The 16,325-nt window shown below is 46.6% G+C and overlaps 2 protein-coding genes across 3 annotated transcripts in view; one reads left to right on the top strand and one right to left on the bottom strand.

Moving 5' to 3' along the window:
- The window catches only part of SEPT2 (septin 2), a 30,445-nt gene extending 28,768 nt beyond the window's left edge, over positions 1-1,677 (bottom strand). The window contains exon 1 of the mRNA XM_006760530.2: positions 1,606-1,677. Coding sequence (XP_006760593.1) covers positions 1,606-1,614 — 9 coding nt within the window. The 5' untranslated portion in view covers positions 1,615-1,677. The remainder of the gene's footprint in view (positions 1-1,605) is intronic.
- Positions 1,678-5,526: 3,849 nt separating this feature from the next.
- Positions 5,527-16,325, top strand: part of HDLBP (high density lipoprotein binding protein) — a 74,053-nt gene continuing 63,254 nt past the window's right edge. Inside the window, exon 1 of one of the 2 annotated variants that reach the window (XM_006760528.2) lies at positions 5,527-5,657. The gene's annotated coding sequence lies outside the window, so the exon portion shown is untranslated. The remainder of the gene's footprint in view (positions 5,658-16,325) is intronic. The other variant, XM_006760529.2, reaches the window with a different exon arrangement.

Below are 16,325 nucleotides of genomic sequence, written 5' to 3'. Positions count from 1 at the left end.
CTAACCACCAGGAACATGGCAGGTGTTAGCCATGGCGGGATGGTGGAGCAGGTGAGCAGAGTGTCAGACCAAGGCGGGGTGCCGGTCACTGTCATCAGAGCGAGCTTCTGGTGGTTACTGAAAATTCTTTGCTCCCATGTGCCACAGTCCCACCCGGCGCTTGCACCCGCTGCCAGCAACAGTCCTGCTTGTACCTGCTGTAGGCACTGGAGTTGCCATTTACACCCACTTCCGGCGCCAGCCCCACTTGTACCCGCTGCCAGTGCCTGGCGCAGGTCTGATCGCTCAGCGCCGTCAGCGGGTACGAGTGGCGGCTGCTGGCCCGGATTGCTTTTGAGGGCTTCTCCATCTGCCCTCCCTCACCCCCGCCACTCCTGAGGGGTGATCGGGGCAGCAGCCGCTACTTGCACCCGCTGCTGGCGCCGGCCCCAATCACTCTGGGCCCCAGTCACTCTGCGCCATCATTGGGAGCAGGGCTGCCGGCAGACAGGGAACCAGGGGCCGCGGTGGGAGGGGCCAGGCAAGGGTGCAGAGGATGGGCCCCTGTGCCCACCACAACCTCACGGCCCACAGTTCCTTTGAAGGTGCACAAATTTGTGCACTGGGCCCCTAGTATATATAAAAGACTAATATGCAAAGTGTCCCCTCGGGAGTTCGACCTGGAGAATGGGAGTTCAATCACTCGCTATGACGTGTGCTGATCACCAGGGGGCGGCCCGGAACATGGTGGGGGACCAGCAGCGGCAGGGCGCTGAGGGAGCAAGGGAAGGAGGAGGTGGGGAACCTGATGGGTCCTGATCACCGGCCAGGCCTAGGGACCCTACTTATGCATGTGTTTTGTGCACCTGGCGTCAAGTACTTGTATAAAAAACAAAAACTAGCATGATACTTATGCATCAGATACTGATACCCAAAGATTCAAAAACAAAAGGCAAAAAGAAAGAATATAATCTTGTAATTTTAACCACAAATTCTGCTTTCCTCCACGTCTTTTAAAACTAATTTATTTCAGGGCTCTGGGCTAATCTGCAAAAGATAATATAAATCAATTTATCAAGTTGAAGAGCCTCATCAATTTCATCATGATAAATTATTAGAATTTTAAATTATTATGTGATTAGTCTGCTGGGAATGACCTATGGAGGCTAAATGGGTTGTTCTTGATGTATTTAGAAACAAGAGATTGGAAATCTGAGAGAAAAAAAGCTCAAAGCTTTTAGGACAATTAAATTAGAACATTGTCTTCATGAGTCAAATAGACCAGCTATATTAAAAATAATGAATCAGCTATACCGTAGTTAGATTAGCTATATTAAACATAATGCCTGGCTGGTATAGCTTAGTGGTTGAGTATAAACACATGAACAAGGAGGTGCCCAGGTTGAGGGCTCAATCCACAGTAGGGAGTGTGCAGGAAGCAGCTGATTAATGATTCTCTCTAATCACTGATGTTTCTCTCTCTCTCTCTCCTCCCGTTCTCTCTGAAATCAATAAAAACATACTTAAATAAAAATAATAATGAATCATAAATTTTGACTGTAAACAGTTTGAGAACATAAAGCCATTTCTCCTCACACTGTAGATACAGGAAGTATAAGTTCTTACCTTAGACATCTTCAGTGAAGTTCCGTCAATCTGTAAAAATACACAGGCATATATCCATAATGCATACACGTATTTAACTTAGCATGAATTGATGTGAAAAACACACATAAGGCATCAATAGCTTGTTCACTCAGCTTCTCAATTACATCAAATACTTCCCCAGAAATGATAAAATTGTATCATTATAAAGACAAGTTAGATATGAATTAGTTCACAAAAGCAACCAGATATTTCTATGTATACATATATACATCATTCCATATTTTCAAGAATATTCAGACTTTCTTTAATAATGAGTATATGTTAGTTACTACAATCTCAGGTCACACCAGGAGAAGAGAAGTTTCCATGACCTCTGGAACTGGTCTTCTCTCTTTGAACCTTTTCAACAAGAAAGGGGTGCCTGGCTCAGCTGATTGAGCGCTGGCCTGTGCACCGAAAGGTTGCCGGTTCAATTCCTGGTCAGGGCACATGCACGGGAGGCAACAGATTGATGTTTCTCTCTCTTTTCCTCTCTCTAACCATGTCTTCAGGTGAGGATTAAAAAGAAGGGGTGCTTGGAGAGTACGGTGCTACCTGGCTGTCAGAGATTCCTAGAGTGCCTGAGAATTAGATTTTGGCACTGGGGCATACAGAGCAATATGAACTACATTTATAAGCAAAGGAAAAAGGACTGAAGGCAATTGAGTTTTGAGAAATGTGACAGTTTTAGAGTTATCTGGAATTTTCATGCAAATTTTAGAAGCCCTAAAATTTTGGGAAATGTGTAGGATCTGTTGGCTAACCTTTGGTAACAAAGTCAAGAGATCTGAATGCAGTCAAATTTTATTCTCTCTGAAGCTTAGAAACTTTATTAGAAAGCTTCTTTTAATTTTCTGCCCCCCCCCCCCACTTCTCCCAAATCTTTTCATGAATACTTCAGACTCTTAAGTTTCTCTACCAATTGGAAATGTTTCCAACCACCTCTGAAGAAATGAGGCCCCTGCACGCCAGTGTATGGCTTGGTTAACCAAGGTAAAGATAGGATTTCTAAGGAATTTGCTTCAAAGAACCAGCTTCTGGATTTTATTTAACCTTCTATTGCGATACTTTGTTCATCATTTCTTTCTTCTTCTTCTTTTTTTTTTTTTAGAGAGAAGGAAGAGGGAGAGAGAGAAACATCTATGTGAGAGTGAAACATGTATCAGCAGCTTCCTGCACACTCCTTACTGAGGATCGAGCTTGCAACCCAGGCCACATGCCCTCACTGGGAATCAAACTGGAAATCTTTTGGTGCACAGAATGGCACCCTACTAACTGACCTACACTGGCCAGAACCATTTTATTTAAATTTATTGATTTTAGAGAGGGAGAAAAAGAGAGTCATTGATTTGTTGTTCCACTTATACGTTCATTGGTTGTTTCTTGTATGTGCTCTGAAATCTTGCCTTAATGGACAATGCTCTAACCAAGCGAGCCACCTGGCCAGAGTTCCACCTCCCCAGTTTTAACAGAGTATAATTTATGTGACCTAACTGGGAATTGACCCATTGACCTCTTGGTTCATGGGTCCAGGCTCAACTGCTGACACATGTCAGCTGAGGACAAATTACTTTTCTTTATGCACCTCGTTTTCAGTGAGAAAGTTTTGATCTAGCAACACAAAATGCCAAGTACTGTGATTAATTTAATTTTTGGTGCAGATCAACTAGATCCCCCAAACCTCAGAAATGTGGTCAAATGAAAATTTTATTCTTTCAGGTTGTGTTCATTCTAGTGTTCTAGATGCTAGATCTTGTTTAAAATTTTTTTCTCCTTGACCCATGGCTTTCTTCTTCCACAAAGCAATACTTCCCAAGCAATACTCACACTTTCCAAAACAAAAGATGAAGAACGATGGATAAAACTGTATTCTTGGCAATATAAACATATTCTGCTGGTGGCATTTATATTAATGGACTACCCATAACTACCATTTATCGGCATGTTACTCTTGTATTTTATATACATTACCCCACGTCCACAAAATGACCCTGCAGTGTAGGACCTAGAAGGTTCATAATCCCTTATCTAGAGCCCCTGGAATGTTCTGGCATTCAGATCTGAAGAAGATACATGTACAGTATATCCCATAACACCGTCAATGGTATCTCGGACAGCACCCCACATCCAAATGTATTTTATGTAGTGACATGTATGACAATTAGCAAAAAGTGGGATAAATATGGACTATACATACGGATTCAGCCCAGTTCTGCTGCCAAATGAGTTTTGGTGCTCTCTCTCTGGAAAAAGAAAACTGTTTGTTTTTTTTTTAGCAGTTTGTCTTTGGTGTTGGATATAAAAAGGTACCTGAATCACATTTATGGATGATCGAGGTTTCACTCTCCCCTGCTCATTTCCCTAGGTCACCCTGCTAATCTGACCTAATGGAAAAGCCCTTGTTCTTTACCGTGGGCTGCTGTGCTCGGTGAGAGATCAAGATGGACAGTGGAAAGAAATATCAGGATATCCTTTCCAGCGGAGATCATTGCCAAGATTCGACAGAGCAGCACACAGTGAGTTAGGAAGTTGGGTGGTGCAAAGAAAGCCCGTGTGGGAACAACCAAAAATGGAAATCGTGAACCTCCAACTACAAACACCAGGAAGCAGCTTTCGTGACCCCTTACACCAATATGTCTCTCTCCTCATGACAGTAAGTCTGTTTTGGAACATACTTATTTTGAGGTATTGTAACAGTGAGTCGTTCAACAAATATTTGGGAACTTACTAGGTGAGGGTCACTGTGCTAGGCAAAGGGTAAAGGTGACTCAGTTCACACATCCCCTGGCCCTCACAGGACAACTACCATACAGTAAGTAGGACAAAGGCTAACATCAGGCCAACATCTATGCCGGCCGTAGGAAATCTAATCTGGACCAAGTCCTGAATAGCAGAGCTGGGACTAGGCAAGCAAAGGGCAGAAAAGGTGGGGAGGTAGCTGGGTTCTAGACAAAAGAAAGGGTTTGGGCCCAAGCCAAAAGAAAGACCACAGCAGTTTGAGCAGTTCAGTGTGGTTGGTCACGTGTCTATGGGGGCGGGCAGACAAGGTAAGGATGGCCCTGGTAAAAAAAATTAGGCGGAAAAGTAAATGGTGGCCAGGTCTTGTGGGTCCTGTGGACCACGTGAGAGTTGGGGCTTTACAGAAAGCAAGGGTAGCCGCAGATGGGCTTCCTCCTCTCAGGCCTTCAGGGGAATGGTGGGGCCTCTCCCCTGCAGCCAGACAGCCAAGGAGGCAAGGACTTCTGGAGGCCTCCTTTCTGCCAGGGACTAGCTAGCGGGAGGAAATCGTCCATGTCAAAGGGACAAAAGGATGGCCGCACGACAAAAGCACTCTCCCTCCGGACCACGACCGCCAACTGCGCGTCCCGCACCCCTGGCCAACTACTGAAACAGTTGCACTGAATTATCACACAGCGAGCAAGGGGTCAATTGGGTTCTCCCGGGACACACCCTGTCGTTTCCGCCGGAGCCAGGACTCCCGGGGGGCGGGGTCCGGGGAGGGCCCGGAAGGCTGGGGAGAGGGGAGAGGAGGGCCCGGGTAAGGACGGGGGAGGATAGAGAACCTGGGAGGGCGGGGAGGACCAAGGACCGCAGGCTGACAGCCCCTCCCCCACACTGCGCGGTCACCACCGCCGCTGCGCCCCCCGGGACGGCTAACCGCCATCCAGAGCGGGCTGCCGCGTATCCACCCAGCGCCCGCCGTCTGCTCGCACCCCGCCCCGCGGGCAGGCGGATTGCGTCATCACGTCGCCCCGCCCCTTTGCCAACGCATTCCTCTCCTCTGCGCGACCTGTCCTGCCTCCCCTCCCCCATGCGCCGGTTTCTGAGTGCGCAGGCGCAGGCTCGTCCGCGTTTTCCGCCTCTGCGCAGGCGCCGTGCCCCTCCCACGGCGGTTGGCCATATAGACGCTGGGGGTGGGGGGGAGGTCAAGCGTAGCCTCTTCTCCTTTACCAAGATGGCGGCTTGTCCCTGTTTCGCCACAGTTCCCAGCTTGTGAGCCCGATCTCCTTACGCTGGTAAGACTGGAACAGGTAATGTGATTCTTCGCCTGTGGGTAACTAGAGTGGGAGTAAGGAAGTCTCTTTAGAAGGAACTAAGTGACTGCTGAGAACGGAGGCGTTCGGGAAGGGCAGGTGGCGGTAAGAGTGCGGAGCGACCGCAGGGGCGGGCGCCTTCGCCTCTGGCCCTCTCCTCCAGGAAGATGGCGGCAGCACCGAGCTGGAAGCACTGGAGCTGGGCCGGAGTGGGGGCAGCTAGCGGACGAGCGGGCCGCTCCAGCCCTGGGCCACCGTCGTCTCGATGTCACGGGTCCCGGGGGACGTGGCCTTCGAGCGCCTGGGGCTGGGGCCTGTGCCCCAGGGGGAGGGCGGGGCCGCAGGCTCCTCTCCCCCTTTCTCCTTGCGGTCCGGGTCGCGAGGTGAGACCTGGGGGACACTTCCAAACCCACTGGGATCGCGTGGCTCGGGGACTCGGGGGTGGGAGGGCAACATGCCTGGCCGGGGCGGGACGGGAGCAGCGCTGCCCCCTGCCCTAGCCGGAGTGTCCTCCCTCCCTCCTTCCCTCCCGGTGGCCTGTAGGCCCAGCAGCCGCCCCACACTCTTGAAGGCTGTGCGCGGATGCTCTCCCACAGGAAGCCTTTGTAGATTGCTCCCGACTGAAAATAAACACATTCTTGAGTCTCTGACGTGCGACAGCTTCGTGTTGGGAACCTGAAGCTGTATCTGACACTAGCGCATACCGAGGGCATATTTTGGCAAGTGGTTATGTACTCAGGTGCAGCTGCCAAATATCCTCTCCCGCCCGACTTAGAAAATGGGAGGGTCAGACTTTGCATGGAGTTTGGATACCACGTAAAACGAAAGGAAATACATATTATGTGCTATTTATTAAGCAACGCTTCTGGTCAGATGAAGCATCTTCAGGAACGGATGACTGGCCCTTCAGTTTTGGGTTTTGTTATGGGTCCTTCGCTTCATGGCTCACTTCAACCCTCAGGCAATGACTTTACCAGTGTTTGGTATCTGCTTAAGGATCCTCACGTTATTGGCAAGTAGGGTGTTATAGTCAGGATTTTGTCTGAGGCAGTTGATTGATGTTCACGTATGGAAGCAAACCAGGAATGATGGAACATGGGAGGAAACCTAGTGCTCCAGTTTATATTTGACCATTTTGAACTGGTCAAATACCTGCAAGCTAAACTCATTAAGTACGTTTAATTTTAGGATGCTTGGAAGCAGTGTTTAAAGTAGCTGGGAAGGTGTTTCAAAGCCTTGAGGAATAACATTTGAAAGCCAGTTAATTTATAATGAGAATTGGACTTCCCTCTAATTGCCATTAGTTCAATTATGTGCCATGCATCTTCTGTAATCAGGTTAACATCACCTGGGTACATACATGTGCAGTGAGCATAAGGAGAGCACTTATGGGATCATTGGGGCCATATTCCCAAGCACCTCCAGGCCCTATCCAGTGAGCTAAGCTGACATCTCAGTTGCTTGATGGGAGAATTTCTTCTTGAATCATTAAGTACTAGAGGCCTAGTGCAAATCTGTGCCCTGGTGGGGTCCCTCTGCCTGGCCTGCGACCTCTCACAATCTGGGACTCCTGGGAGGAGGTTGGGCTGCCGGTTTCCGCGGATCCCAGCAGGCCAGGCAGAGGGACCCCACCTCCCAGGCCTCTAGTGTGCAAATAAGAACTTTGGTTAATCTCTTCATGCTCTCCCTCCTTCCCTCCGATGGTCAGTGCGCTTCATAGCTACCGGTTAGGCATATATATAATGTTTTTCCTTTGGTTTTGCTGTTTGGGGCTTCTTATTCTCTGACTTCAGCCTCATAACTTCAACAGTTCAAGAAACATTTATTGGGAATTGCCGTGTGTCAGATACTGTTAAGGAGTCTGAGAATGCAAAGGTAAAGAGGGTATAGACTTTTTTTCACTAAAGCAGTTTATGGTCTAGTATAGGGATTTTCTGGTAAAAGAATAATTAGATTACAGTGCTGTAAGTACAGTAATGGAAATAGGTCCAATATTTGGGTAGAGGAAGGAGAAGGCAGTAATAAGTTGGAAAGTCTTCAGAAAGAATGTAGTTATTAAACGGGTTTAGAGAATGAATAAGGGGTTTTCTATGTGAAGTTGGCAGGATGGGGTGTTCTAGGCAGGAAGATTAGCTAATGCAAAGGGGACGTGTGACAGCTATAGCTTGGCATATATGGGCAAGAGCTTGAGAATTTGGTATGCTGCCAACCTCTGAAAGGGTGGAGGGCTTGTTGAGACCCTGTTGTGAAGGACTTCAGGCCCTTTAGTTGTCCTATCTAAAACACTGTTTGGGGCAGGGTTTCAGGTGATCACACTGTCTGCCAGGATGACTTGTGACCTTCAGTCACAAATGGATCAGGTAGATTCTCCATTAATGCTTCCCAACTGAAACATTCATTTACCAAAAGGGCTTGAGCAGAGAACACACTTTTTGAACTACCGATGGTATTCATACTGGTATCACTCCTTCAGTACACATTCCTCCCACAGGGCTGGTGATCATACATAGAGAGGCATTTTCCTTTTCTATTAAGAAATAACCAAGCTCCTGGAAGAATCAGCACACAGCTGAGTTCTCAATTGCTCTGTTATGGCTGCAAAAAGTCTCAAGATTCATGTTATAAAAGTTTTTGACCCAGTAGAAAAGCAGCCAGAGAACATGCCTTTTCCCTTAGAAGCACCACACATTCAACATTGAAAACCAAAAAGAGAAGCTCATGTGTATGACACTTTAAAAATTGATTATACGCTCTAGCCGGTTTGGCTCAGTGGATAGAGCATTGGCCTACGGACTGAAAGGTCCCAGGTTTGATTCCGGTCAAGGCATGTACCTTGGTTGTGGGCACATCCTCAGTAGGAGGTGTGCAGGAAGCAGCTGATTGATGTTTCTCTCTCATTGATGTTTCTAACACTCTATCCCTCTCCCTCTCGGTAAAAAAGAAATAAAATATTTTTAAAAATTGATTATACACGTTATTTTGGGCTAAGCAAGATTTTCTTTCTCAAATCAGAGACATTTTTAAAGTGACATCCCTAGTAGGCTGTTATTTTCCGAGCACGCTGAAATTCCTCGAATACCGCTAAATACAAGCCAGACATCTTGTTCCAGGCATGTCTGGGCATTGTGTGGAGTTAGTCATCTTTTTTTAAAAAAAATATATTTTATTGATTTTTTACAGAGAGGAAGGGAGAGAGAGTTAGAAACATCAGTCAGCTGCCTCCTGCACATCTCCCACTGAGGATATGCCCGCAACCAAGGTACATGCCCCTGACCGAATCGAACCCGGGACCCTTCAGTCCGCAGGCCGACGCTCTATCCACTGAGCCAAACCGGCTTCGGCTGGAGTTAGTCATCGTGATGCTTGCTGTTAATTTGGTAAAATACATTGACTGCATACTCACCCTTAATACTTGTTATTTGGATTCATATGAATTTTAAAATAAAAAATTAATTTTATTTCAAACCAATGATGTATCTTCATGTTTTTAAGAGGTCAAACAAATCTAGAAAGGCTTGTAAGGAAAAATTATGACTAGCCTTCCCCAGGTCATGTTTCTTCTGCAGAGCACCCAGGCTTGCTCTTGGGTGATTCCTTTGGTCTTTATAGTATACTAGAGGTCGGGTGCACAAAATTTGTGCAGGGGGGGGGGGCGGTCCCTCAGCCTGGCCTGCCCCTTCTCACAGTCCGGGATCCCTTAGGGGATGTCCTACTGATGGCTGCAGTCTGGCCTCCCTCTGCAGGAGGCGACCAGCTAATCAGGGGAACCACCGCCCCCATCATCCCCTTGCTGCTGCTGCCTCTGGCCTCCCTTTGCAGGAGGTGACCCTGCGATCAGGGGAAGGCGACACCCCCATCACGCCTCTGCTGCTGCCACTGCCAGCCATGAGGCTGCCTGAGCCTCGCCCAGCCCTCATTGCCTGAGCCTTGGGCCCTCGAAGGGCAGCGGCCAATGGCAGCTTGCTGGAGCACGGGGCCAGCCCTGGGCAAGCGGCAGTTGCCACCTGGCCACCAGGAGTGCTCACAGCTGCTGCTGCCATGTGGGGAGTACAGGCCACCCTCCGACGGCCCCACCCCCGTCCCCGCTTGCCCAGGGCCAGCCTGGGGTAAGAGGCAATGGCCATTGAGTCCCCAATGCTGCAAGTCCCCACCCACCTGCTGCTGATGGTTGTTACTGTGATGGCGTCCCAATCAATTTGCATATTACTAGATAGATGTGCTGACTTGCTTATTTATGACTCTTCCTCCATTTCATACATTCTCTTCACTTAACTCTGGAATAGATGTAAAGTTTCTGGTTTTCTTTTACCCTTTGCTGTTGCTGTGCAGACAAATACATGGCTATATAAGCAGGCTCATCTTTAACTTGGACAGTTCAGAATTTAGTGTTTATATTATGACTGCATAGTCTCACAGCTAGGCCAGATAGTGTGATGGGTCACTTTATCTTTCCTAAATAAAGTTTTGTTTTCTATGAAGTTTTTATGAGTCTTGTTTTTTGGCTTAATTTTCTATGTATTTGTCACTAAAACTCAATGCCAAACCCACCTTTTTATCTTATAAAATTGTGTTTTTTATTAACCTCATAGTGTATAAATCTGTCCTAGGCCTCCATTCCCCATCTTCCAGTGTTATTGCTGAAGCCTTTATGTGTGACTGTTGTTGTGTTTGTTTGTTTTTCAGCTTAAAGGATTTTCTCACTATGAAATTCAAAACACGAAGTGTGATGATGTCCCTTGGAACACTTTGGACCCCTTTATTTGGAAACTCCTGTCCTTCAATGCTGGGCAGTTTTCCTGATTTATTACTTTAATTTCTTCCCATTCACTTTCTCTTTCTATGTTTTTTCCTTTTAATTGATTTTTTTTTTTTTCCCAGAGAGAGAAAAACATTGATCGGCTGCCTCCTGTACTCCCTCTACTGGGGATTGAGCCCACAATTTGGGCATGTGCCCTGACCAGATATATAACCTGTGATCTCTTGGTGCATGGGTCTTAGAGCAACCAACTGAACTACACTGACCAGGGCCACTTTCTCTTTCTAGAATGAAACTCTTAGAGCTTCTGAATGGACACTGATTTTCTTAGGTGTTCTATTTTCTTTTTGGAAGACATTCTCAACTTTATCTTCTAGCCCTTCTATTGAGTTTTTCTCATTCTGTTTCAAAGAGCTTTCTCTTATTCTCTCTATTCCTAATTTGTAACCTCCTGTTTTTGTTTCATGGATGTGGTATCTCCTCTTATCTGAAGACATTAACGAGTTTTAAAGTTTTCCCTGAAGTCATTGTTTCCTTCAGGCTGCTTTTTGTTTGGGGATTTTGCCTTTGATCAGAGCCTTTTCTGGGCTATCTGGGATGTTCCCCTGCCTGCACATTTTTCAGAGAGCTCCTGAGCCTGTGCCTAGAACAGCGGTTCTCAACCTGTGGGTAGCGACCCCTTTGGGGGTCGATCGACCCTTTCACAGGGGTCGCCTAAGACCATCGGAAAACACATATATAATTACATATTGTTTTTGTGATTAATCACTATGCTTTAACTATGTTCAGTTTGTAACAATGAAATTGGGGGTCACCACAACATGAGGAACTGTATTAAAGGGTCGCGGCATTAGGAAGGTTGAGAACCACTGGCCTAAAAGCACCTGGCAGGGCCATTAAAACATCCTGTCAGCTTCTTTGGGTCTCTTTGGATTATCCAGAAAAAACTTTCCAGCCTCTTGCTTGGCTGCCTGTGTTCAGGGGGCCAAGAGAGGAGAAGGCTACAAACTCAGCAGTAACTTTGGAAGTACTTACTCCCTCTGTCTTCAGAAAGGCTTCCCACCCTCCGTTGTAACAGGTGTCCCCAGGTGAAAGATTCTATTTCCCTTTCCTGAGAAAAACCTCCATAGCCTTTGACCCCAAGGCATGAAAGGCAAAACATCTCTTTTGATAATATTTTCTTATCACTTTTGCCTGGGTGCCCTTTAGCAATGTTCTTTTGAGCTTACAACTTGAGTTTCACTGAAATTTATAGTTCTTTCTTTGCTTTTCTCCTTAGTTGCATAGCCATGGATTTTGCTTCATCTAATGTGTGCTGAAATACCCTGGCTGAAAAGTGGACAGAGGTTGTGAATAGGTTCGTCTTCTCGGTTAAGAAAATCAGATGGCCAGTAAGCAAAGCAAGATTTTACTTTCACTGACGATCAAAGAATTGACATTAAAATCATATTTCTCTACAGATTGGAGAAATAAGCATGACTGTGCTAGTTATCAAGGGTGAGGGGCCACATTAATGCAGATTTGAGTGTGAATAATGTAGCTTATAGGGGGTTCATCTGCTTTGGCAGTGCCCATCCATGTACCCCTCGTGATCATGTAACTGTATTTCTAAAACTTTGTTCTGTGGAGATACAGGCTCAGGTGGACAGATGGTATTCTCTTCAGCATTTGTAATCACTAAAAAGCGGGGGAAAGCAACATCAGCAGGGGATTTGTGTTCATCCTATTTCATGCAGTTGTTAATAGGTCAATTTGTGTATAAAATCTGGAAAGACAGCATGATGCATTTAAAAAAATGTTTTTATTGACCTTAGAGAGAGAGGAAGGGAGATAGAGAGAAACATAGATCATTTGCCTCCCTTTTGCACCCTGAATGGGGATTGAACCTGAAACCTGGGCTTGTGCCCTGACTGGGAATCCAAACTGGCAACCTTCTGGTACACAGGACAACTCTCAACCATCTGAGCCACACCGGCCAGGGCATGATGCGTTTTTTAATGGAACTAAGTGCAGCAAGTGGCGAAACACTGCATTAATGTGATCCTGTTTGGATTTAAACCATGTATTAATATATCCAAGAAAAATCTTAGATAAAGCCATAATTTTGGAGATAGTTTTTGGGGAAGAATCATGAAGGATTGCCATTTTGTTTATTGGTATTTTGTTTCGTTATTTCTCACCTGAGGATATTTTTCCATTGATTTTTAGAGAGAGTGGAAGAGAGGGGGAGAGACAGAAAGAGAGAAACATAGATATGAGAGAGACACATCTATTTTTTGCCTCCTGCATGCACCCTGACAGGGGCCAGGGATCGAGCCCACAACCAGGGTACCTGCCCTTTGACCGGAATCAAACCTGTGCCCAACACCCCACCACTGGTACAGCAGGCCCTGTCTGGATGAGGAGAGGCAGGAAGTTGGTTGTGCAGAAAAACCTGGTTAGCAAGTGCCATTGAGCAGTCAGTATAAATTCTTTTCAAATAAGTGTTTTCTGAAAACCCTCTTAGGTTTGCCTTTTATTTGTATGAACTGATATTCTCAGGTGTTCCTGGAGGTGGGCCTTGTAAGATATACAGCAGTGCTTGTGTGTTAGGTGTAGATTGCTGGCCATTAGTGCTTTTTCCAGACAGGACAGAGGGTTGAGTATTCCTGGACTGTGAGTCAGGAGACCTTATTTCAGTTTGGACCTACTTACTCTTCGTCAGCTCTGGGACTTTGGGTGTTTCCTAATCTGTAGGACTTTAGCTCCTTCCTTTTAAAGTTAAGGAGCTAAGCTCTGAGCTCTAGCCAGTTTGACTCAGTGGATAGAGCGCCAGCCCACAGACTGAAGGGTCGAGGGTTCAATTCAGGTCAGGGGAACGCACGTTGGTTGCGGGCTCAATCCCCAGCCCTAGTCAGTGCAGTAGGTGCTGGAGGCAACCAATCGATGTGTCTATCTCGCATCAATGCTTCTCTCTTTCTGTCTCTCCCCCTCCCTTCTACCCTCTCTGAAAATCAATGGAAGAATATCCTCCAATGAGGATTAACAAAATAATAAAGAGAAGAAGCTGAATCTCTGTGGTCTCACCCCCTACCTTTGATAGCTCTGAACTCTTGGTCAACTCAGTTTATCAGTAACTTAGTTTGAAAGAATGATACTTGGAGCAGATAGTCATTCATACAGCATCTCACTTTGTGATCTGTTTCAAGGGTGCGCAAGTGATGCAAAAAGCTTTGCCTATTAAAGCTTTTATTCTTTGCTTCCCTCTCACATACCAAGCATCATGCCCTTTGTTTCCAGCAATGGTTTAGTCGGACGATTTTGTCCCCAGAGAACATATGGCAATGTCTGGGGACCTTTTGGTTGTCATGACTCAGGTGTGCTACTGGCATTCACTGGGTAGAGGACAGGTGCGCGATATCCTATGGGGCCCAGGACAGCCCCACAGCGAAGAATTGTCTCATGCAAAAGGTCAGGGGCACTGAGGTTGAGCAGCCCTGCTTTCCAGGGTCAGTCCTTGAAAGGGCTCTACATGGTAGATCCATTTTTTCAGGCTGGCAGGTGAAGCTGCTTGCAGGAGTGGCTGAGTTGGGGCTGTATCACATGCACTGTTGGAGTCCTCAACGCCACAGATATTGACAAGGATAATGGTAATAGAAAATCCTTACTGAACTTTTTGTCTTGTGTCCTTTATAATTTTGAATATCTCTCATTTATTCAGTCATCAAGCAGGTATTTTTCACCAAGTACATATTCATTAGTGGGTCCAGGTAAGGAAGTGAACAAATCAAAGTCCAGAACTAATATATTCAGGGCCAATTTCCACGGTAACCTGTAGGTGACTGCTTTCAGTCTACGTGTGGCCACCTTCAGGGGTTGGCGTTCTACTCTAGGCTCTTGCTGGACTAGTGTGTCCATCATCCTGTAGCAGCAGCCCAGACAGGACAGAGGGTTGGATGTTTACAGGAATGCTCCACTGGACTTGGGAGTCAGGAGACTTTATTTCAGTTTGGACCTAGTTGTATCATCTCTGGCTGCCTGAGCCAGGTCTCTCGGTCTTACCTGCCCCCACCCCCAGTTGGGTCACAGGCTAAGTCATCTATGTATCTTTACTTGTTTTAGGACCCCATGGCATAGCAGGTGACCTGGTCATGGCAGGTGCCCTGTGCTTGTTTTGAGGGGGTGAACCGATAGGACTGTGTTGATTGCTAAAAAGGGAATATTCTGACCTAAGGTGGATTATAATGGGCTGCTGCCTCCTAGGCTCTGAGGGAGATGCTGGATGTAGAAACAAGCCTGTCCAAAGGACAGGCCCCAAAGTGTTGCTCTTGTGTGTTTTAGCTGCCATGGGGTTTGTGGCTTCAGCAGCTACCTTTGCAGAGCAGCTTTCTCTGGAGGTTTGGATGTGGTTGGACTGACAGACTGCTGAGAAGCAGAGTGTGCTGACCATGTGCCTACGGGAGAGCTGCTGCTGCTGAGTCCACTCAGAGCTCAGTGTTTCTATAGACATACTTTAACTATTATCAGCATGATCCCTTTGTCTAACCAGCTAGCATCTCTTTTGGGGTGTGTGAGCTGGGGACCAAATTTCTGAAGTGGCCGAAACCGGTTTGGCTCAGTGGATAGAGCGTCGGCCTGCGGACTGAAAGGTCCCAGGTTCGATTCCAGTCAAGGGCATGTACCTGAGTTGCGGGCACATCCCCAGTAGGAGGTGTGCAGGAGATGGCTGATCGATGTTTCTCTCTCATCGATGTTTCTAACTCTCTATCTCTCTCCCTTCCTCTCTGTAAAAACTCAATAAAACATATTAAAAAAAAAAGAATTATTAAAAAAAAAATTCTGAAGTGGAACAGTAGTTCTTCTTGCTCTGCCTAGTGTCCCCACTGCTCAGGTCTCTCATTGACCGGCTGCTCATGAGCAGGATACACTCTATTTGGCCATGGGGTCAGCGACCGCACTTAAAGCTTCTAGACACAGCACAGCTGGACCAGTGGGTTTTTTCCTGGTGGGAGAATAACTTCAGACTCAGTTGAGTGCCTTTAGTATATGTCGTTACTCTCCGGCAGAAACGGATGTGCCCTTCTGGGAAGTTTGGTGCTGTAAACTTGGTGTTGGTGCTTCTCGTGAGGAGCCTTGAGTTAGGCCCCTGAATTGCCTGGCCTGGGCGGCTGCAGTTACATGAATGGGGGCTGGGAGGCAGGGCAATGGAAATCGAAATTTCTTTGATTCTGCTCAGGTCAGGCACAGGAGGGCCTGGTGGCTGAGCTCTCCCCTACTCCCTGGCTCTAAGTCATCCTGCAGAGCTCTGGGGTATGGTTCCCCAGAGAGTAAAAGCAGTCTTCTTACAGGTGCCTTGATAGCAACTACCTGTATGGCAACCGCTCCTCACCTGTCGGGAGAGTTACATCTGGAGGCTCTGGAGAGAGCTGTTCTCCTCAAGAGGTTGCCACAACAGATAGCCTTAGGGAGTATGGCCAAGCTAGAAAAACTGCCCTTATCCCTAAAGGACCAGACCCCTTGGAACAAATAGGTCAGCGGGAAAGATGAAACCCAAAAAGTATAGAGTTAAAAGAAATAATTTTTGAAAGAGGGCATGTATTTGGCATTTTTTGACATTAGGGTTGCAGTGAGTGATATCATTCTGCCCTCAGGGCTTCCTCTCAATATAAAATGTATGGTGTCTGATTCCATGTTATATAGGGCTGAAAACTTTTTGCCCTCTCTAAAACTCTTTTTTCTTTAGAAATTAAAAATGAAAGAGGAAAGGATGGCCTTACACAGTCTTTTTTGTCTTTCTGCTATACCGTCCTGATAGTAGTTGGAAGCATGTTCCTGGATGGTGTTCGTCATTTGGTGTTCTTTATGCTGGAGATGGTGCCTTGGCTCCTGGACCTACTAGGCGATGACTAGGGAACTCCCCCACCATTGTT

The sequence above is a fragment of the Myotis davidii genome, unplaced genomic scaffold (assembly GCF_000327345.1).
Source record: "Myotis davidii unplaced genomic scaffold, ASM32734v1 scaffold370, whole genome shotgun sequence".
In the NCBI taxonomy this organism is placed as follows: Eukaryota; Metazoa; Chordata; class Mammalia; order Chiroptera; family Vespertilionidae; genus Myotis; species Myotis davidii.
The sequence above is the reverse complement of the archived record's forward strand: the minus strand, read 5'-3'. Positions and strand labels throughout refer to the sequence as shown.